The sequence below is a fragment of the Macaca nemestrina genome, chromosome 20 (genome assembly GCF_043159975.1).
Source record: "Macaca nemestrina isolate mMacNem1 chromosome 20, mMacNem.hap1, whole genome shotgun sequence".
Lineage (NCBI taxonomy): Eukaryota > Metazoa > Chordata > Mammalia > Primates > Cercopithecidae > Macaca > Macaca nemestrina.
The window spans coordinates 54,481,699-54,505,862 of NC_092144.1; the positions used below are offsets into that span (position 1 = coordinate 54,481,699).

Here is a 24,164-nt window from a genome sequence, read left to right on the forward strand (position 1 = left end):
TATAATGAGATAAAGCAAACAAGATTTAGCTGTAAGGGATTATCATCAATTTTATCAAAGTGAATCACTTTTACTTTGATAAAATTGAAGTCACCATAATTTTTTGAACAGTTAAAATATCATCCCAACCTTCCATGTCACAGTAAACAACTGTTAGCATATTAATATCCTTCTATTATTTCTATGCATATAATCACATCATTAGGTGGACAGACTTCTATTAATTGGATCCATCCCAGGAAGGAGCTAACCTAGTTTTCTCATGAATAATGTTTTCTCTAGTCATTATAGACCTCTGATCATCTTAATGGCTGTATATTATAAGGATTTATCAAGACTTACTCAAATATTTTACTGACATTTTCCTTTTTGAATTCAGGATAAAGATCCTTGTGTACAATCTTTCTCGCTTTTGTCACAATCTCCTAAGTGAAATTTCTAGTGCTAGGACTGCCAGGTCAAAGAGTATTTATTGTCCACTAATACCAAGAGGTGTTAAGCATAGAATGCTGTGTAAACAGTAATCCATCTAAATCATTACATTGAATACAATTTCAAGGTTGGGCACAGAGGTTCACATCTATAATCTCAACACTTTGGGAAGCCAAGGTGGGAGGAATGCTTGAGGTCAGGAGTTTGAGAACAACCTGGGCAACATTGCAAGGCTCTATTCAACAGAATAAATAAACAATAAGATAAAATTCCAATAAAGACCCAACAGGTTTCTTGCCCTGCCACTTCCTTTTAAGGGGATAAATGTGACAAATTAATGTGCTTGAAATCTGCCAAAGCTCCTTCTAAAGTGGTCTAGATGCAGGAAAGACTATACGTAGAAAAGCAAGTAGACCTGAACCTGAATGAAAATAATGAAACCAATGATTAACAATTCAAGTTTACTAAGAAACTTTTTGTCATCAGTAACTACTTTTAACACTTTCAGAGTTACAGTAAAGCTTAGTGTCCAAAAATTCTAATCACGTAAATTGCAGGGTCACATTAGATAAAAACAGTATTGTTCAGTCTACAAACTAATGACGCTAAAAATCATACTGTACACAACTGATACACTGTACAAAGAACTAAGGCTGAAGGATGGGAGCCAGTCGTGTCTTTTTTCCAAATCTGTATTAGTATGGATGGCAGTATTACACACTTTTCAGTACTTACTGAAACTAACGTTATTAAGGCTACTTGCAGGATTCCTCTTGAATATAAATTAATATAAATTTACGGTACAAAACAGACTAGAATTTTCAAGTATTTGTCCTAATTATAGGTATTTTCTTCACTTTCTTCAGTAATTGCTGGGCCCTATTATGAGCTAAGCACAATTCTACATGGTAGAGATACAGTGGTGAAAAACACCTCCTTAAATAGAGGTTACATTTTAGTTGACATCAATTTTTTCTGTCAATCATATTTTTGTTAAAGGAAGGCCTCTCTGCTGCGCAGACTCTGACAAGACTTTTCTGCTGTGTTACATCTTGAGAACTGGGACACTTGGTAACTCTGATATAAACATGATCATATTTACAGAACAAAGTTTTCTCTCATCTGTGAAATATGACGTTTGTAAAGAATTCATGTCCTGACCAAGTCTAAAACACAGCATTTGAGAGACTTCTTTCCCGTCAAGATTCTTTGAAGCTTCTAGTTTTACAAGAACTTTTCACAATCATCAGCATGGACTTCCCAACGGCGACAAAGATGTGAGCTCTAACTGAAGGCTGAACCACACCTCTCTCATTTCTACAGATTCCCTCCAGTGTGGACTCTCTGATGGTAGACGAGATGTGACCTCTGACTGAAGCCCTTACAACAGACATCACATATGTAAGGCCTCTCTCCAGTGTGGACTCTCTGGTGTGTGTGAAAATGTGAGGCCTGACTGAAGCCCTTCCCACACTGCTGACATGTATAGGGTTTCTCTCCCGTGTGGACCCTCTGATGAGCACTGAGACCAGCACTCCAACTGAATTCTTTCCCACATTCCTCACATTTAAATGGTTTCTCTCCAGTGTGAATTATCTGATGGACTTGAAGATTTGACCTCTGGCTGAAGGCCTTACCACAAGTGTCACATTTATATGGTTTCTCTCCGGTGTGGACTCTCTGATGGGCTTGAAGGTGTGAGGCCTGACTGAATCGCTTCTGACATGCATCACACTTGAATGGTTTTTCCCCAGTGTGGACGCTCTGATGGGCTTGGAGATTTGAGGCCTGACTGAAACCCTTACCACACTCTTCACATTTGTAGGGTTTCTCTCCCGTGTGGACTCTCTGATGATTGTGAAGATTCAAGCTCCAATTGAAGCGCTTCCCACACACTTCACATTTGTATGGTTTTTCTCCAGTGTGGACTCTCTGATGTGCTTGAAAATATGAACTCTGACTGAAACCTTTACCACACACGTTGCATCGAAATGGTTTCTCTCCTGTATGGACCCTCTGATGGCTCTGGAAACTTGAGGCTGAACTAAAACCCTTACCACACTCTTCACATTTATATGGTTTTTCTCCTGTGTGGACTCGCTGATGACTATGAAGATTAAAGCTCAAACTAAAGCACTTACCACACTCATCACATTTGTATGGTTTCTCTTCAGTGTGGACTCTCTGATGGGTATGAAGATTTGAGCTACAACTAAAGCGTTTACCACAATCCCCACATTTATAGGGTTTCTCTCCGGTGTGAATTCTTTCATGGGCCTGAAGATGTGATCTCTGAGTGAAGCCCTTCCCACACACCTCACATTTATAAGGTTTCTCTCCAGTGTGAACTCTGCAATGAATGTTAAGATCTGTGCTACGACTGAAGCCCTTCCCGCAACTGTCACATCTATAGGGCTTCTCTCCTGTGTGAATAGGCAAATGAGCATAAAGATGTGAGCTCTGATTAAAGCTCTTACCACACTCGTGGCATGTATAGGGTTTCTCCCCTGTGTGGACTCTCTGATGAGTTTGCAGATTTGAGCTCTGACTGAAACCTTTACCACATTCATGACACCAGTAGCGTTTTTTTCCAGTACGAACACTTTGTTGAACAGGAATCCGTGAGCTATGACTGGTGTCCTTCTCGTGCGTACTATACGCTGGAGACTTCTTTCTCAAGTGTACCTGCTTATGAAATTCGAGACTGGAGCTATCATTGAAGGCTTCTTCACATTCATTACCCTGGTAGCTTTTCTGTCCTGTGTGAACACTACACTGGGTAAGAGGTGATACCTTTAGGGTATCTTTACCACAGTCACTATTGCTATGAGCTTTATCTCTTTTGTGCAGTATCTTATCATCACGGTGGTGTGAAATGCAACTGAAAATGTCAACATATGGAGCGAATATACATAATTGGTTTTTCATCTGAGTCTGCTTACAACTTCTCTGATAATTCTGTGTCTCATTCAGATATATTTTACTCCAAGAATTCGGAACTTTCCCAGTTGGAAATTCTTGATTTTCAATGATCCTGGAATGATCCCCTACGTGATTCACTAGAAGGCTGTCATCCACAGAAGCTTGAACAGATTCTCCTGCTCCCACCTGACAGGGGGAATCATGGTGCTTGGGGAACTCAGAGCTCTTTCCTTCAATATTTATCATGGAGTCTTGACTTCTGGCTAATTTACTCACAACATGTCTCTTGATTTGCCAGCATGAAAGCTCTCCCAGTGAAAAGCACCTTAATCCTGCTTTGTGAAGAGTCGCCATCTCGTTTTGATTCCTGTCTCCTGAAAGGATAGAGAGAATAAGGAATAAAGGACCAGAGACTGACATTAGCAAAGTAGAGAAATTAAGAAGATCTAAGCTCTAATTTTCCCCATGGAAATGTTAAAAAAACAACTAGACTGGCTGAAATAAATTTATAGGAGCTCCGAAAAGCAGCTGCAACCAAGAGAACACTAATTTTTTTTAAAAGCCATATTTAAGAGAGAAAATTTGAGATCAGCCCAGGGTGAGTGCTTAAGGTATATCTTGGGTCTTTTCTGAGTATGTGTCTTGCTGTCTGTGTGTATTCTCCAGTATACACAACTCCAAAATGAATGCTTTGTCCAGATGTTTCCAAATTTTACACATAGTTCCTTCGGTATCGGGCTTTAGTTCGTGATGGAAATTTTCAGCTTATCTTTACCATCATGGATTTTCTTGGATTTTATGGCCTGTGGAAACACAGAACTACAGATCTAAGAATAGGACAGGGGGTAGAAACCAGCCAGCTGCAGAGCAACAAAATGATATCTCAGTAAGTACTTGGAAAGGAAAAATTGACTTCCTTGCCTATAAGAATGGTAAATTAAAAGTCACCTCTTCTTTGGCTACAGGAACTGAATCATAAGTAGCAACTACATAAATCAGGCAAAATACATGCCTCAATTATAGGCTCTCATTATACAACCTGCACAGTTAGAAATGTGCTCAAAATAACTGATAGACAAATCCATATTTATAGCTGGAGATTTCAATACCGCTTTCCAACAGCTAGCAAAGCAAGTAGGAAGATGCATGGTGGCACTCATGTAACCCAGTCCATGCTGTGAAATGGACAGCTGCCCTGGCCCCTTGGGGGTCAGAAGTCACCATGCCAAGGACTGTGTGAAGGGCACTAAGTTCCACTGGGACCCAAGCTCCAGTTCTTGAGAAGCCAAGAGGAGGGAACACCAGACTTCCTTCAAACAGTGGTGCTGGTAGCCTCCAAGTCTCTTCCTCCAGGCCGCCTGTGGATATGCCATCCAGAAACCAGTCCAGCCCAGCCAAGATGATGACCTGTGCCCTTGTACGCTGCTCAAAGACTACCAGAACTTTCCCAGAATTGAGAAGGTTGATGACGCTGTGAAGACACTTGTCTTTGGAGATGGCTAACCAGTAGAAGCCAAAAATTAAGCCGAATAGTTCATTAAAAAGGACATGGCAAGCCCTGAGGACACCAGTTCCCCAGAGACTAGAATTATTGACTTGAACATCAAGGTCCACGGTTTTTTTTTTTTCTTTTGAAATGGAGTTTTGCTCTGCCCCTCAGGCTGGAGTGCAGTGGCACGATTTCGGCTGACTACAACCCCTGCCTCCTGGGTTCAAGCGATCCTCCCACCTCAGCCTCCCAAAGTGCTGGGATTACAGGCATGAGCCACTGCGCCTGGCCAAGATCTGCAGTTACGAAAAACACATGCCGATACATTGAAAGGACAAAGCCCACAAATGCTATCTGCTGATGAACATCAACCAGAGGAAAAAGATGCTCAAAAACCTCCATAAGACCTATTATGACAACTCTGGGAAGACACGTAGGGAACTGGGAACTGAAGACACCTTTCCCCTCTGAATTATTAAACAGCCCACTGACCGTGGCTTTTGACTAAGAAGGCTCTGTGAATCCAGGTTTTCCAGAATGCACAAAAGCTGAAGAAACAAAAAAGGTCTTAGCTGCAGCAGCGGCAGCAGCAGCAGCCAGAAAACAAAACAAAACAGAAACAATCAATTATGTTAAAAAATAAAGCAAACACAACTGAAAACAAGTAGGTAATAAGTGAAGATATAGGCTTGAAGCAATATTACCAACCAAGTTGACTACTTGGCCTTTACAGGACACTCTATCCAGTAAGAGCAGAAAATGTTATTTTCAGGTGTACCTGGAACATACTCCAAGATAGACCATATTCTAGGCCATAAAACAAGTTCTAACAGAAGCAAAAGGAGTCAAGTCATACAAAGGGTATTCTAACCACAACTGATTTAAATCAGAAATTAAGAATAGAAATATCTCTGTAAAATCTTCAAATATTCAGAGAATAAACAACATACTTCTAAATAAACTGTGGATCAAAAATAATTCAAAACTTTAGAAACTGAGTGAAAATAAAAACCCAACATATAAAAATTTCTACTTAAAGCAAAATTTATAAAGCAGAAATGTGTCAAAGAAACTAAAAACACAAGAACAAATTAAATGCAAAGTAAGCATAAACAGAAAATAAGAGAATTAAATAGCTAGTTCTTTGAAAAGAACAATAAAATTAATAAACTCTAGCATGCATGATAAAAACAGAAAGAAGATACAAATTACAAATATCAGTAATGAAAGGTGACATAATTATAGATCCTGTACACATTATTAAAAAGATAAGGGACTTATGAACTTTATGGCAATAAATGCAACAATGCAGATGAAATGGACAAATTTCTTTAAACACACAAAATAAGTTTACTTGAGAACATACAGATAATCTGAATAGCCCTTATCTACCAAAGAAATAGAATTCATAGTTACAAACGTTTCCACAAACAAAACTTGAGGCTTACAGAGCTGCATCCATGAATTTCGCTAAACATTTAAGGAAGAAACAATACCAATGCTAGACAAACTCTTCCAGAAAAATGAAAAGCTGTAAATACTTCTCAACACACTTTAGGAAGCCAGCATTATTCTAACACCAAAATAAGACAAACACATTCCAAGAAAAGACAACTACAGACTAATATTCCTAATGAACATATTTATAAAATTCTTAACAGAATGTTATCAAATCAGATCTAACAATGTATAAAAAGGATAAATCACGACAAAGTAGTGATTATCTCAAGATAATCACTACTGATTTAACATTCTAAAATTAGACCTAAATGCTTCCCTCAGAAAATCAGAAACAACGCAAGTACATCCACTCTCGCCACCTTTATTCAACATTACTGAAAGTTCTAGTTAGTGTAGTAAAACAGGAAAAAAACGACATAAAATAAATACAGATCATAAGGGAAAAAATAAGCCAGATAAATAATTTGAAATACTAATTTTAAGGAAGCTCAATGAGATACAAAAGAAATTTGAAAAGCAATACAAAAAATCAATTCAGGATATCAATGAGAAATTTACCAAAGAGAAAGAGATAGATATCTTTTTTAAAAAGCCAAACGAATAAAAACTTCTGGAAATGAAAAAATCATTGAAGAAATTACAAAATACAGTTGAAAGCATTTACAATAGACTAAACAAGCAGAAGAAAGAATCTCAGTACTTGAAGACAGGTCTTTTGAATTAATTTAGTCAGACAAAAGTAAAGAAAAAAGAATAAAGAAGAAAAAACAAAGCTTTAAGAAGTATGAAACAACATAAAGCAACCAAACCTACGAATCATAGGTATTCCTGAGGGAGAAGAAAAAGTAAAAAGTTTGGAAACCTAGTTAAGGAAATAATTGAGGAAAACTTCCTAATCTAGCAAGAGCTTTAGACATCCAGATAAAAGAGATCTAATGAACTCCAGGAAAATACATTGCAAGATGGAACTCACCACAGCATACAGTCATCAGACTAAGGTTTATATAAAGGATAAAATCCTAAAATCGGCAAGAGAAAAGTGTCTAGTCACCTATAAAGGAAGCTCCATCAGATGATTCAACTTGTAGAAACCTTACAAGCCAGAAGAGATTGGGATTCTATTTTCAAGTTACTTCAAAAAACAAAAAAATTGTGTATCCTACTAGAATAAGCTCTATAAATGAAGGAAAAATAAGCCTTCCCCAAATAAACACTGAGGGAGTTTGTCACCACTAGACCAGCTCTACAGGGAATGCTCAAGTGAGTTCTAACCATGAAAACAAAAGGTTGATACTTGCCATCATAAAAGACACAAAAGTATAAAACTCGCAGGCCTTATAAAATAATTACACAAAGAAAGAAGATAAAGAAATCAAATGGCAACATAACTCATCTTACTGATAAAGACACAGACTGAAGGTAAAGAGGTAGAAAAAGATATTCCATACAAATGGAAACCAGAAACGAGCAGGAGTAGCTATTTTTAGATCAGATAAAAAAAAGACTTTAAATCAACAGCAGTAAAAAAAAAGACAAAGAAGGTCATTACGTAATGATAAAGGGATCAATAAACAAGTAAGATATAACAATCCTAAATATATACACACCCAACATCAGGGCACCCAAATTCATAAAACAAGTATTATTAGACCTAAAAAAATACACAGCAATACAATAACAGTGGGGGACCTCAACACCCCACAGACACCACTAAATAGACGACTGAGACAGAAAATCAACAAAGAAACACTGGACTTAAATTTTAGGTCAAATGGAGCTAACAGATATTTACAGAACATTCTACCCAACAGCAGAATATACACTTTTCTGATTAGTGCATGGATTAGGTCACAAAACAAGTCTCACTACATTTTTAAAAACCAAAATCATACCAAGTATCTTCTCATACCTCAGAATAAAACTAGAAATCAATTCCAAGAAGAACTCTAGAAACTATACAAATACATGAAAATTAAACATGATCCTAAACAATCTTTGGGTTAATGACAAAATTAAGACAAATTTTTTAATTTCTTGAAATGAATGAAAATGAAAATACAATATACCAAAGCAAAAGCAGTGCTAAGAGGGAGGTTTATAGCGTTAAATGTCTACATTTAAAAAAAAAAAAAAAAAAAAGATAAAAAATTAACAACCTTATGTCTCACCTCCAGGAACTAGAAAAACAAGAACAATCCAAACCTAAAGCTAGCAGAAGAAAGATAACAAAGACCACAGCAGAATGAAATAAAATAGAGAACCAAGGAACCATACAAAGGATCAATGAAATGAAAAGCTTGTTTTTATCTTTGAAAAGATAAAACTGATAAACTGACAGTAAGACTAGCCAAAAAAAGAGAAGATCCAAATAAACATAATCAGAAATGAATAAGGAGACATTACAACTAATACTACAGAAATACAAAACATGATCAGAGACTATTACGAACAATACACTTGAAAACTAGAAATTCTAGAGAAAATGAACTAATTCCTGGAAACATACAACCTCCCAAGATTAAACCAGGAAGAAACAGAAATCCTCAACAGACCAGTAATGAGCAGTGAGATTGAATCAGCAATGCAAAACCTCCCAAGAACAAAAAAGCCCAGGACTAGACAAATGTACAGTGGAATTCCACAAAAGGAACAAAGAACTGGTATCAATTCTACTAAAACTCTTCCAAAAAATCTAAGAGGAGAGAATCCTCCCTAACTCATTCTACAAAGCCAGTATCGCTCTGACACCAAAGTCAGACAAAGACACAACAAAAAAAGAAAACTACGGAGCAATATCCCTGATGAACGTAGATGCAAAAATCCTCCAAAAATAAACACAACCCCCACCAAAACACCCCAAACCAAATATAATAGCACATCAAAAAGATAAGTCACCACGATCAAGCGGGTTTTATTCCAAAGATGCAAGAATGGTTCAACATACACAAACCAATAAATGTGATTAAGTCTATAAACAGAATTAAAAACAAAAATCACATGATCATCTCAACAGATATGGAAAACCATTTGACAAAATTCAGCGTCCTCTCATGATAAAAACCTTCGACCAACTAGGCACAGAAGAAACATACTTCAAAATAATAAAAGTCATATATGACAACCCATAGGTAACATGCTGAATGGGGAAAAGCTAAAAGCATTCCCCCTAAGAACTGGAATAAAACAAGAATTGCCCACTTTCACCACTCCTATTCCACATAGCACTGGAAGTCCTAGGAAAAGTAATCAGGCAAGAGAAAGGCAGAAAACTATCTAAATTGGAAAAAAGAGTAAGTCATTTAGTATCTATTTTCTGACAATCTGATCGTATACCTACAAATCCCTAAAGACTCCTCCAAGAGAATCCTAGATTTGATAAATGACTTCAGTAAAGTTTCAGGATTAAAAAAATCAATATACAAAAGTCAGTAGCATTTCTATACAACAATAATGATCAGGTTAAAAACCAAATCAAGAACATAATCCAATTTATAATATCTACAAAAAAAAATTAAAATACCTAGGAATGTATTTAACCAAGGAGGGGAAAGTGCTAACCAAGGAAAATTATGAAACAATAATGAAAGAAGTTGCAGATGACATTAAGAAAATGGAAAAATATCCCATGCTCATGGATCAGCAGAATCGATATTGTTAAAATGACCATACTGCCCAAAGCAATCTACAAATTCAGTGCAATGGCTATCTAAATACTAATGTCATTTTTCACAGAATGAGAAAAAACAATTCTAAAATTCATATGGAAACATAAAAGAGCCTAAATAGACAAAGCAATCCTAAGCAAATAACAAAGCTGGAGGCATTACATTATTTGACTTCAAATTACACTACACAGCTATAGTAACCAAAACAGCATAATGCTGATATAAAAATAGATACATGATGCTGATACAAAAATAGATACATAGATCAATGGAACAGAAAGGAGAACCCAGAAATAAGTCACATACCTACAGCCAACTGATCTTTGACAAAGTTGACAAAAACATACACTGGGGAAAGCACATCCTATTGAATAAATGGTGCTATTTAATCCATCTTGAGTTCATTATCTGAGATCTCCTGAGATCCATGACAGATTTTAGTAATAGCCATTCTGACAGGTATAAGATGATATCTCACTATTGTTTTAATTTGCATTTCTAGAAATCACTGGTGATTTCAACCACAGGAGGCAACCTGAAAAAGCTCCAAGTGGTCAAAGTAGAAACAACTTGGTAACAAAATAAACAATGCAATACTGGATTATAACACAAAGTATACAATAAATACATACGAGCCCCCATACTGATTACAGAATGGATATTAAGTGACAATAAGGAGTTACTGTTGTAGACAGACACTGATAAATCTATGGGTGATAAGACAGTCTCCAGAAAAAAATAAGACATTCTCCAGAAAAAAACAGAAGGGAATAGATAAAACAGGAACAGTGGAAAGTTAATAACTGCTAAGACAGTATGGATATACAGTTTGTGGCATTATTTACTTTTCTATGTTTTTTAAGTTTTCAAAATAAAAAGTTTAAAGTCATAGAAAGGAAAACAAATAGGTCATCCAAATTATGTGTATGTTGGGAGAAGGGTGGAGAAGCAGAAATTATCCATTTAAACTATCAAGTCAATTTTCATTAACAGAAAAAGATGTAAAATGAATGTTAAAACTGAACTGAATGGTGGCATTACAAATGGTATCCTACTAAGTCATTTTTATCACATATCTCCCTCAGTTTGGTGGATTATATGATATCTTAACAAAGGACATAAGCAATTTTAGAATTAAAGTTCTATGTTTTATACATTTTTGAAGTATATGGAAATATATACATGTAGACTATGATTATACAGAACACTCCACCCAGTAACAGCAGAATACACATTTTTCTGAAGTACATGCAGAACATTCTCTAGGATACTCCATATGTTAAACTACAAAAAAGCTTTAATAAATATAAAAAGATTAAAATCACACAAAGTATCTCTGCTGATCAAAATGAAATGAAACTAGCAATGAACAGCAGAACAAAACCTGAAAATTCCATAAATATGTGAAAATTAATACACAACCAATAGATCAAAGAAGAAATCACAGGGGAAATTAGAAAATATCTTGGGATAAATGAAAACAAATCCACTGCAAAAACAATGCTAAGGGGGAAATTTATAGCTATAAATGCTTACAAAGAAAAGGAAGAAAGGTCTCAAATCAACATCATAACCTTACACCTTAAGGAACTGAAAAAAATAACAAGCCATTGCCATTGCCGAGACCAAGATGGCTGCAAGACTTGCTGCCTTCTTCAAGAATGCCTGGGCCAAAGAGTCGGTGCTGGTTGTGTCCTTCACCATTGCAGGCCATGCTATAATTCTGCCCCCACTCAGCCCCTACACCAAGTACGCCATCATGATCAACCAGGCCACACCCTACAATTACCCAATGCCTGTCTGAGATGACGGCAGTGTGCCTTACGTGTCCAGCCAACCCCAGGACTCCTAGGGCTCAAGCCTGGAGTGGCTGAAGAAACTGTGAGCACCTCCACTGACAGGGAGGAGGACCCTCCCCAGTGGCTTCCAGTAAAAATGTGAAAACCAAAAAACAAAACCAAATTAAACCCAATGTTGACAAAAGAAAGGAATCTAATCTTTTTTTTTTTTTTTTTTTTTTTTTTTTTGAGACAGAGTTCCGCTTTTGTTGCCCAGGCTGGAGTGCAATGGTGTGATCTCAGCTCACCGCAACTTCTGCCTCCCGGGTTCAAACGATTCTCCTGCCTCAGCCTCCCGAGTAGCTGGGATTACAGGCATGTGCCACCATGCCCAGCTAATTTTATATTTTTAGTAGAGGCAGTGTTTCTCCATGTTGGTCAGGCTGGTCTCAAACTCCCAACCTCAGGTGATCTGCCTACCTTGGCCTCCCAAAGTGCTAGGATTACAGGCATGAGCCACCGTGCCTGGCCAGGAATCAAATCTTATGAAGATAAGAGCAAAAATAAATAAAATTGAGAATAAAGGATAGAGAAAATAAAACAAGAGTTGGCTCCTTGAAAATATCAATAAAATTGACATTTAGCTACATTGACTAAGAAAAAATAGACTCAAATAACTAAAATCAGAAGTGAAAGTTGGTATATTACTACTGACTTTATAGAAACAAAAGGATAAGAGAGTATCATGAACAATGTACGCCAACAAATTAGATAACCTAGATGAAATGAACAAATTCTCAGAAACCCACAACCTAACACTGAATCAGGAAGAAACAATATATGAATAGACCTATACCTACAAAGGATATTGAATCAGTGATCAAAAACTTCCTAGCAAAGTCCTGGACTTTCACTAGTGATTTCTATTAGACATCTGAAGAATTATTAGCACCAATCCATTTTGCTCTTCCAAAAAACTGAAGAGGGGGGAATACTTCCTAGTTCATTCTATGAGACCAGGATTCCCCCAATACCAAATACAAAGATACTATAAGAAAAGGAAACTACAGACCAATGTCCCTTATGAACACTGATATAAATATCCTCAACAAAATCCTAGTAAAGAGAGTTCAGCAGCATATTAAAAGAATTACACCATGACCAAATGAGATTTAGTTCTGGAATGCAAGGATGGTGTAACATATGAAAACCAATTAATGTAATATACCACACCAACAGAATGAAGAAGAAAACACATGATCATCTCAATTGATGTAGAAAAAGCATTTTACAAAATTAAAAATCCTTTCATGATAAAAATATTTAAACCAGGAATAGAAAAAATCTAACTCAACATAATAAAGGCCATACATTAAAAACCCACAGCAAACATTATATTCAATGGTGAAAAATGGAAAGCTTTTCTTCTAGTACCAGAACAAGGCAAGGATGCCCACTTTTACCATTTCTATTCAACACAGTAGTACTGAAAGTTCTAGTCAGAGATATTATGCAAGAAAAATAAAGAAAAGGCATCTAAATTGGAAAGGAAAATGTAAAATTATCTTTGTTCACAAAAGATGTATGTAGAAACCCTAAAGATTACAGAAAAAACCTGTTACCAATTAAATATTGTTACCAAAATCACCCAAAGCAATCTATAGATTTAATGCAATCCCTATTAAAATCCCAATTTCTTCTTTGCAGAAATACAAAAACTCATCCTAAAACTCACATGTAATTGCAGGAGACCACAAATAGCCAAAACAATCTTGAAAAGAAGAAAAAATACGGAGGAATCTTTTTTCCTTTCTGATTTCAAAACTTATTATAAAGCTGCATTAACCAAAACTGTCATAAAGACATATAGGCCAAAGGAACAGACTAGAGAACTCAGAAATAAACTCTTGCATGTAGGGCCAAATCATTTCTGATAATGCTGCCAAGACCATTCAATGAGGAAAGGACAGTCTTTTCAACAAATGGGGCTGGGAAAACTGGATATCCACATGCAAAAGAATGAAGGTCAACCCTTACCTTACACAAAGATCAACTCAAAATGCATCAAAGCCCTAAATGTAAGAGCGAAAACTGGCTGGGTGTGGTGGCTCACGCCTGTAATCCTAGCACTTTGGGAGGCCGAGGCAGGTGGATCATGAGGTCAGGAGTTCGAGACCAGCCTAGTGAAGATGGTGAAACCCCGTCTCTACTAAAAGTAAAAAAACAATTAGGCAGGCGTGGTGGCAGGTGCCTGTAATCTGAGCTACTCGGGAGGCTGAGGCAGGAGAATGGCTTGAACCCAGGAGGAGGAGGTTGCAGTGAGCTGAGATCGTGCCACTGCACTCCAGCCTGGGCGACAGAGTAAGACTCCGTCTCAAAAAAAAAAGAGAAAAAAAATGAAAACCACACAACTTCTAGAAGAAACCATATGGCGAAAGCTTCACAATGCTGGATTTTATAGTCTCTTGGATGTGACAACAAAAGCACAGGCAATAAAAGAAAAAAACAGACAAACTAGACTTCATGAAAACTAAAAACTTTTTTTTTTTTTTTTTTTTGTTTTTGAGATGGAGTCTCACTCTGTAGCCCAGGCTGGAGTGCAGGGGCATGATCTTGGCTCACTGCAACCTCCACCTCCTGGGTTCAAGCAATTCTCCTACCTCAACCTCCCAAGTAGCTGGGATTACAGGTGCCCGCCACCATGCCTGGCTAATTTTCTTTATTTTTAGTAGAGACAGGGTTTCACCATCTCAGGCTGGTCTCCAACTCCTGACCTCGTGATCCACCCACCTCGGCCTCCCTAAGTGCTAGGATTACAGGTGTGAGCCACCGCGCCCAACATAAACTTTTTTTTTTTTTTTTTTTTGAGACGGAGTCTTGCTCTGCCGCCCAGGCTGGAGTGCAGTGGCCGGATCTCAGCTCACTGCAAGCTCCGCCTCCCGGGTTCACGCCATTCTCCTGCCTCAGCCTCCCGAGTAGTTGGGACTACAGGCGCCCGCCACCGCGCCCGGCTAGTTTTTTGTATTTTTTTAGTAGAGACGGGGTTTCACCGTGTTAGCCAGGATGGTCTCGATCTCCTGACCTCGTGATCCGCCCGTCTCGGCCTCCCAAAGTGCTGGGATTACAGGCTTGAGCCACCGCGCCCGGCCACAACATAAACTTTTTATATCAAAAGACACTGTATCCACAGGGTAAAAAGGGCAACAAACAGAAAGGAGGAAAAGATTTTCAACTCATACATCTGATAAGGAACTAACATCCAGAATATATAGAGAACTTCCAAAACTCAGCAACAAAAAAACCTGATTCAAAAATGGACAATGGACTTGAACACATATTTCTCCAAAGAGGATATATTAATACAAATGGCCAATAAGCATATGACAAGGTGCTCAACATCACTAATCATTGGGGAAATGCAAATCAAAACCACAATGAGACACCACTTCAAACCCATTCAGACGGATATCATTTAAAAAAAAAACAGAAAACAACAAGTGTTGGTGAGGATGTGGAGAAATTAGAAACCTTGTGCACTGCTAGTGGAAATGTAAAATGGTGCTGCTGTTGTGGAAAACAGTGTTCAAGGGTCAACTGTACTATAATGAAATATTATTCAGCCATAAAAAAGAGGAAAATTCTGACACATGCTACAACATAGATGAACCTCAAAGATATTAGGCTAAGGGAAATAAGCCAGACACAAGAGGGCAAATATATAATTCCACTTGAGTACGTGGAATGGTCAAATTCAGAGTCATAAAGTAGAACAATGGTTAATTGGTGCTGGAGAGAGGTGGAATGTGGAGTCATTGTTTAATGGGTACAGAGTTTCATTATGAACAACGAAAAACTTTTGGAGATGGATCGTGGTAATGGCTACACAACAATGTAAATGTACTTAATGTCACTATATACTCAAAAATGGTTAAAATGTTAAAAGTTTTATGTTATATATATTTTACCACAATTAAAAAATAAATATATGTGAATAAGCCTTGCTGGTACAGTGTTTACACACAAATTCAGGCAAATTAAGGACATGGAGAGTGAAGGGAAGATGGAATTTTTTTTTTTTTTTGAGACAGAGTCTCGCTCTATTGCCCAGGCTGGAGTGCAGCAGCGTGATCTTGGCTCACTGCAAGCTCTGCCTCCTGGGTTCATGCCATTCTCCTGCCTCAGCCTCCTGAGTAGCTGGGACTACAGGCACCTGCCACCACACCCAGCTAAATTTTTTTTGTAGTTTTAGTAGAGATGAGGTTTCACCGTGTTAGCCAGGATAATCTCAATCTCCTGACCTCGTGATCTGCCCACCTTGGCCTCCCAAAGTGCTGGGATTACAGGCATGAGCCACTGCACCCGGCCAGAAGATGATATTTTAAGAAAGCCTCTCATGAAATGACTTCTGAGCAGAGGTATGAATGAAATAAGGAAGAGGGGCTGGGTGCAGTGGCTCACGTCTATAATCCCAGCATTTTGGAGAGGCTGAAGTGGGCAGATTGCTTGAGTCCAGGAGTTCAGGAGCAGCCTGGACAACATGGGGAAACCCTGTCTGTACAAAAAATACAAAAATTAGCCGGGTGTGGTGGTGCGCACCTGTAGTTCCAGCTATTCAGAAGGTTGAGGTGGGAGGATCACTTGAGCACAGGAGCTGGAGATTGCAGTGAGTGGAGACTGTGTCACTGCACTCCAGCCTGGGCAACAGAGTGCGACCCTATCTCAATCAATCAATCAGAAAGAGGACAGAGGTTTAAGAAAAAACAGCATTCCAGCCAGCGAACAGAAAGTAAAAGGCTGTGATGCAGATGTCATATTTGAGGAACAAGTGAGGATGGCAGAGACAAAGGGAGGGGAAAAAACAGAATAATAAAGCTAGGTGAGTAGGCAAACATTATACAGTCTTACAAGCTCCTTAAATACACTGGATTTCAGTCAGTGAAATGGGAAGCCAGTGGAGGGTCTGAAGCAGAGGAGTGACATGATGTGACAGATGTTTTTATTCTTTTTTTTTTTTCTGAGACAGAGTCTTGCTCTGTCACCAAGGTTGCAGTGCAGTAGCGGATCTCGGCTCACTGCAACCCATACCTCCCAGGTTCAAGCAATCCCCCCATCTCAGCCTCCTGAGTAGCTGGGAATACAGGCACATCCATCACATCTAGCTAATTTTTTTATATTTTGTAGAGACAGGGTTTTGCTATGTTACCCAGGCTGGTCTTGAACTCCTGACCTCAAGTGATCCACCTGCCACAGCCTCTCAAAGTGCTGGGATTAGAGGCTTGAGCCATTGCGCCCAGCCATGACAGATGTTTTTTAAAAAAATCTCTCAGCTGGGTGGAGAAGAAATTATCCTGAATAAAGGAAAAATAACAGCTGTTAACTATGATTCCAGCTGCACAGTTCTCACCTGAATGCTTACCTCTTTGGGTCTGAAACTCTTTCATCCAAAGCTTTTCTTCCCTCTCCAACTGGGATATCATATCTGGTTTGAAGGACTGATGTCCTATAAAAAGATAGTATTTAAGTGAAAATGTTGAAGTGTTAAAAGCAAAGAGTACTGAAAAATTCTGGTTCCAATCACATGATGTAAATCTCCTCCCTGCCCCTCCATGCAATGTTTAGGAAACATTTTTTTTTTTAATCACAACACATTATAAGAAATACATTTACTATCATTGGAAATACATTACCCTATGTAAACTATTGAAATAAAATATTAAAGGACCTGTTTCTAATCTGTATCTGTTTCCATCACATCCCTTACTGCAAGCAGCAGCAGTTATTGCCACAACGTGCACCATTCTGGCTAAGGGGCTCTGATATTGTTACTCTATTACAGAAATGCTGATGCAACTTACTAATTTCCTGACCCACCAATGGATCATGACGGACAAGTTTAAAGAAAGCAGGAGGAGCCAAGCTCAACTGTTCTTTTATAGTTCATTTCTAAAAGAAAATCATTTGTCTTGGAACAAAGGCCAGAAACATCTTGTCTCTATGCTCTAAAGAGACAGAAAAACTCTAGTCTCTGAGCAGTCCCAAAGCCTTAACAAGGGGACAGAGGCCAGGGATGCCACTAACATCCCAAAATACACAGGACAGCCTGATACAACACAGAATTATTTGGCCCAAAACATCAATGGCATGGAGGTTGAGAAACCCTGCTGAATTACAGAGGGTGCCTGTCCTTACCCACTGAAACCAGGTTCCTAAAGTTCTCCAGCATCACATCTCGGTACAGCTTCCTCTGGGCAGAGTCCAGCAGCCCCAGCTCCTCCTCAGTGAAGGCCACAGCCACATCCTTGAATGTCACTGCCTCCTAGAACATCAAGCACACATAACCTCAATCTCGTACCCAATGGCCACTGGCACCTAAGCAACTCTTTCTGTAGAGTTACTATTCTTTCCTTTCCACAATCACACCAAAAATGCTAGGGGGAAAAAGGAAAATACCTTGTACATGTAACGTGGTGCCCTTTATATAATTAAATCCCTAGAACTGTCATTGTTAAATCATGGCATACACACATTTTACCATTTGACTGATAGCGCCAAATTTTATAAGAAATTTTGCATTAATTTCTTCCCAACAGTGTTTGATGGTACCTATCTTCTCTCATTGGATAGTACCACTATTTTGTCAATCCAACAGGCCTTCATGAAGCTCTGGGACAAGTATGCAGTTCATTCTCTGGGTTCTCAGGAACATGCTATATTGGTCAATTGCAGCAGCATTTAGGGTCAAGGTTAACAGTGCAGGCTCTTGAGTTTGACTGCCTTAGTTCACATTCCAATGGTATATCCACTGTTAGTTTTGTGACATTGCTCAAGTCACCTAACTTCTCAATACCTCAATTTCCACATCTGTATAAGAAGACCTCTATCATAGGATCCTTGAAGGGATTAAATGAGTGAATACTATAAGGAACTTAGGACACTGTGTGACATACAGTAAGTACTCAATAAATGTTAGTCATTACTCTTATTATCATCACCATCATCTCTTTCATCCCATTCATGGCTGCATGATAGCTCACAAACATGATCTACAATATATTTAACCATTCTAAATAATGCACATTCGATCATTTTAAATTAAAAAATGACAACGCCACAAAAAACATATTTTTACATAGATCTCGGCCAGCTCATATGGTTATTTCCTTAAGATAAGTTCCGGCTGGGCGCAATAGCTCACTTCTGCAATCCCAGCACTTTTGAGAGGTCGAGGTGGGCGGATCACTTGAGGTCAGGAGTTCGAGACCAGCCCAACCAACATGGTGAAACCCTGTCTCTACTAAAAATACAAAAATTAGTTGGGCATAGTGGCGCAAACCTGTAATCCCAGCTACTCGGGGGGGCTGAGGCAGGAGAATCGCTTGAACCTGGCAGGTGGAGGTTGCAGTGAGCCAAGTTCATGTCACTGCACTCCAGCCTGAATGAGAGAGCAAGATTCTGTCTCCAAAAAAAAAAAAAAGATAAGTTCCAAGAAGTGGTAATTACATTGTAAAAAATATATATATACACCTTTGTTTTGCTGGTCTTTGTTTTGCTGGTATAATGTTAATTTTCTCAACTAACTCTTCCTGTAAGAGATTGTAGGTACTCCCGATTCTCTGTACTCTGGCCAAAACTGGACTTTATGTTATTTTTTTAAAATCTTGAACAATTTGGTGAGTGATATAAACAGCTATTTAATTTTTTTAAAGATGATCTGATATTATTTTTCTTCACATATTGCCTTTGCTTAATCCTATTGGGATTTTTCATGTATCAATAACATTACTATTAAGGATATTAAGTCATTTTCTAGAATATATAAATTCCTACCCCTGCACCTGTTTCCTATTTGTCTCATAAAGTCTGTATATGGCATTTTTCTGTATGGAAATTAACATTATTTATCTGAAGACACTGCTCATCCCTACATTTGTTTTGGCTGGAGTTCTGATCATCCATGTACTAAACAACTTGATGACATACCTGGCAAAGAGTCATGCACTGAGAAAGGGAATCTGGTGAAGAGCAATGTTATTTTTGGAGCTCTTCATCCACCAGGACATGCCAGGGACACATACACGTGTAGCGTAGCCTCAGGTCCCTGAACAGTCTCTTCTGTTTTTTTCCTTTTTTGAGACAGTCTCACTCTGTCGCCCAGGCTGGAGTATAGTGGTGTGATCTCGGCTCACTGCAACCTCCGCCTCCCAGGTTCAAGCAATTTTCCTGCCTCATCCACACGAGTAGCTGGGATTACAGGCACGTGCCACCACACCCAGCTAATTTTTGTATTTTAAGTAGAGACAGGGTTTCACCACGTTGACCACGCTGATCTCAAACTCCTGACCTCAAGTGATCCACCCACCTCAGCCCCAAAGTGCTGGGATTACAGGTGAGCCACTGTGTCTGGCCTTCACCCAAATGAAATACCTGAAACTTCTGGCTTAGGCACTGAAAGCTTTAACTTCAGCTGGGCATTGAGTGGACTTCACTAAGTCTAAAGGTTCACACCTGTCTATGTTTAAAATACAGGTAAGGCCATCTACATCCTCACAAAGCTGTTCCATGGAGCAAATTTCCTGGCGAATCTCCAAGTGCTATAAAACTTTTAAACTAAGTATGTACATCTTTAAAATATAATAACATGTTAATGAATAAAACAGATACTTAACTATAATACAAGGTTTTACTTAGAATTAAAGAAAGAAATCTAGCTCTTGTTTGAAACTAAAATTACTTTCTCTGAGTTTGGCATCAGTCAGATGCTACTGCACCAAGCTATACTTTATTCTTTCCATAAAATGAGGTGTCGTGTACGAGAAAATGTGTCTAAAACTTTAAAGATTTAAAAAAATGGTAGAATTCTCAAAATTCCTATTTGGGAAGAGAAGTTATATGGGGAAAAACTGCTATTGTCAATGTCCTTAAAATGGCAAAATTCATAGATTACATAAACATGGAGAATGAGGAAAAATAAAATCAGATAAAAGATGGAAAATGACATGATAAAACGTAGGTGATATAAAATTAAATTTAAAAAACTCAAAATTGTACGTAAAGTACGATTATATATATTTGTGAGTGCAAATGAAAAGGAAGGTGGGAAATTATTGGTAAACATATTTGTAATGTGAGAGTTGTTTTCCACTTAAAAAATGTATCTGTTGGCCAGGCGCGGTGGCTCAAGCCTGTAATCCCAGCACTTTGGGAGGCCGAGACGGGCGGATCACGAGTTCAGGAGATCGAGACTATCCTGGCTAACACGGTGAAACCCCGTCTCTACTAAAATACAAAAAAAATTAGCCGGGCGAGGTGGCGGGCGCCTATACTCCCAGCTACTCGGGAGGCTGAGGCAGGAGAATGGCGTGAACCCGGGAGGCGGGGCTTGCAGTGAGCTGAGATCTGGCCACTGCACTCCAGCCTGGGCAACAGAGCTAGACTCCGTCTCAAAAAAAAAAAAAAATGTATCTGTTAGGCCAAGGCAGGAGGATCGCTTGAGCCCAGCAGTTCAAGACCAGCCTGGGCAACACAGGAATATCCCCTCTCTATTAAAAATAATTAGCCGGTTGTGGCGGTACGTGCCTGTGGTCCCAGCTACTCAAGAGGCTAAGGTGGGAGGATCTATTGAGCCCAGGAGGCCCAGACTGCAGTAAGCCACTGCACTCCAGCCTGGGAAACAAGGTGAGACTCTGTCTCTAAATATATATATTTAGAAATTTATATTTACATATATAAATATATTACACAGAAATAGATTTTAAAATATTTAAGATATATATATATATCTGTTAATGTTTATACTATTATTTGGAAATAAAAGGCAAGAGCCCGGCATATAACAATCTTTCAAGCACCTTTCGTTCCCTTTACTCTTCCAAATGGGAAAAATGTGTCCAATCTTTGTGCAATGAGATGTCATTTTAAGAAACAGAAAGGCAAAATAAACTTACCTGGAACTTGGTCATTTTCCCCCTCTTCCTTCCGGGAAAAGGCAGAGTTCCGGGGGAGTGAACCTGGGGGAGGCAAAGGCATCATGAGATAGGTTAGGGATGCCACTAGTCAACATGGCACTTTATGTGGCACTTTAGAGAAAGGTCTCCCTTTCTCTAGGCAGGCACAGTTACACACAGCTTAGTGAGAACGGGAGCTGGATCCCAGCTACCACTGGGCCCCCTCACCCAGCTGCTTTTGTTCATGAACATTTCATATTAACAGACCTAAATCAAATGCAGCTCCCTGCGTACTCCTTCTGAACCTTAGTCTCCAAGGAAATGAGACAAAGACAGGCAGGGTAATGTAACAGAGCCAAAATGCCTGGCTTCAAATTTTGGCATTTCTACTTATTTTCTACTGATCAGTATAAACAGTATAAGCAGTATAAACCTTAAGCGAATTATTAATCTCTCTGTGCCTTAATTCAGTCACCTGTAAATGGGGAAAATAATGCCTGTATTCTCTATTTCCTGCAGCTTCTGACAAGCAAGTGCTATTATGCTTCATAAAACTGCCCTTTTGAGTATGCTTTCTAGAAAATGAATCTTTCAAGAAACCCAGAACTCAAAGATAATTGCTCTGTCCTGTGAGTTACCATGACCCTCAGAAAAGTCTGTAACTGTGATTGGTTGTCTAACATAATTAGGTCCGTTGGTAATGACAGTTAAACTGCTACGGATTTTTTTTTTCTCCAATAGATGTAATTACTTGCAAATGTTACTCAGCTGGAGGAGCCTCAAGAAAGTCTCTTTTTCCATATGCATGAAAGCAATGACTACTAAAAACCTAAAACTCTCTAAGAAATGCTGTTACACTTAAGTTAACCACACGGGATTACTGGTTACAACCACATAATACTGAACATTTATTAGCGCCTCAGGACACCTCTGGCACTCTGCAAATCTGTAATGACGATCGCTTCTCTGAGATAAAACACAGAGGACATTCCCCAGGCTCCGGCTGGAACTAATCTCCTGTCAAGAGGCTAGAAAAGTACAAGAATCCAGGAACGGCCCCACATCAGGCAAGGATTAGAGAAGGGACAGCGGCTCCGTAGCTGGATCTCCGACCCCATCCCAGGTTCAGAGGAGTTTCCAAACAACAGGCGTCTTTTTGAGTATAACAGAATTAACGGCGGCATCCAACATTTTCCTATGCACTGGTTTTAAGCTTATTTCTATAAAATCTCATTTAATTCTCACAAGAACATCACTGGGAACGCACTAACCCTTTACAGGCACGAGGAAACTGAGACAAGGAGAGATTAAGTAACTTGCCCAATATTTTGCCGCGAGGAGCAGGCAGGACTGGCTCGTAAGTGCGTGAGGCTGGCTAGGGCAGCAGAGAGGGCGGGAGACCCTCAACCTCGAAGCACGACGCGAGCCCGCCCCCAACGCAAGAGGTTCCGCCGAGGGGACGCAAACTCCCGCAGTCTCCCAACCCTGCCCTCGAGCGCTGGCCACAGCTTCTCTTCCCCAAGCCAAGGACCGGTTCATCGCTGGCCCCACGCCCAGGCCAAGAGGGCTCGGAGAAGTCTTGGAGACCCGGAGCTGACTCACCTCCCTGGGAGCTATCTCAGGTCCGACCTCGCCTTCCTGGAGCGGAAGTGCCTGCGAGTGCCCACGGTTCGTGGACTCCACTTCCCAGAATTCCTAAGCGGAAGCGTCTCAGAGTTCTCTCACTCCTGGACTACAGTTCCCAGAATGCTCCAAGGGTCGCGCTTCCCACCAGCTGGGTTTTGTTTTGACTCAAGCCGGTTGGGTTTGAGACACTTCTCTGGCGCTACTACTGTCAGATTCCTTTTAGTTTTATTCATTTTAAAAATTCATGAGAAAATAATTGTAAAATTTTTAAAGTGATGGCATATAAAAGTGAAAAGTTCAGCTTGTATTATGAAAATAAGCTAGAAACCAAAATTTTTAGCAGAAACAAAGGGTAGGCTAAAAATGGGAAGCGTAAAAGTGACTTAGGCTGAGCTCCGATGGACGCCGAACGTTAAGGAATACCAGATCTCAAACTTGTGTCAAATGCCGGCTTCCCGAATATCATCAGCTCAACCTGTTGATAAGACAAACAACGGAATTTGTTGCTGATTGCAGCAATGGAGGACAACACTTCGACGGAGCGTTGGCACCTTCACAGAGCAAAGTGTCAAGGCAAGGTTGGAACTGATTGAGAACTGGATGTTTAAGGCGGGTCTTTCATTGCAAGGGATTTTATTAGTATTGCATAATGATCATGATACTACAGTCCGGGATTGGTGGATATAGCAAGGATTTTTGAAACAAAAAATCTTAAGGTGCAATCTATTGGTACTTTCTTTGGAAGAGATTGAAAATTTGATGGGTCTCTGCGGAAGCATAATGAACAATTAAACAGTTTGCTTGGGCAGGAATCTCCTCGAATAAAGGCCTGCTGATGAAGACAGCT

At 39.1% G+C, this 24,164-nt stretch overlaps 1 protein-coding gene and 1 pseudogene across 2 annotated transcripts; one reads left to right on the plus strand and one right to left on the minus strand.

The window, feature by feature from the left end:
* Nucleotides 1–879: 879 nt before the first annotated feature.
* LOC105463823 (zinc finger protein 235) lies at nt 880–23,384 on the minus strand. Of its 2 annotated transcripts, none has more exons than XM_011711174.3 (5): nt 23,294–23,384; nt 21,692–21,754; nt 17,937–18,063; nt 17,164–17,247; nt 880–3,728 (listed from the first exon to the last, which is right to left on the minus strand). In XM_011711174.3, exons 2-5 carry the CDS (start codon nt 21,704–21,706, stop codon nt 1,750–1,752), a joined length of 2,205 nt encoding a protein of 734 aa, XP_011709476.2. In that variant the 5' UTR covers nt 21,707–21,754; nt 23,294–23,384; the 3' UTR covers nt 880–1,749. The 2 variants fall into 2 exon arrangements, with proteins under 2 accessions (XP_011709476.2, XP_011709475.2); XM_011711173.3 differs by having other exon boundaries at nt 17,152–17,247; nt 23,294–23,383.
* Nucleotides 11,427–11,909, plus strand: LOC112423494 (NADH dehydrogenase [ubiquinone] 1 alpha subcomplex subunit 3 pseudogene; annotated as a pseudogene).
* Nucleotides 23,385–24,164: the final 780 nt, after the last annotated feature.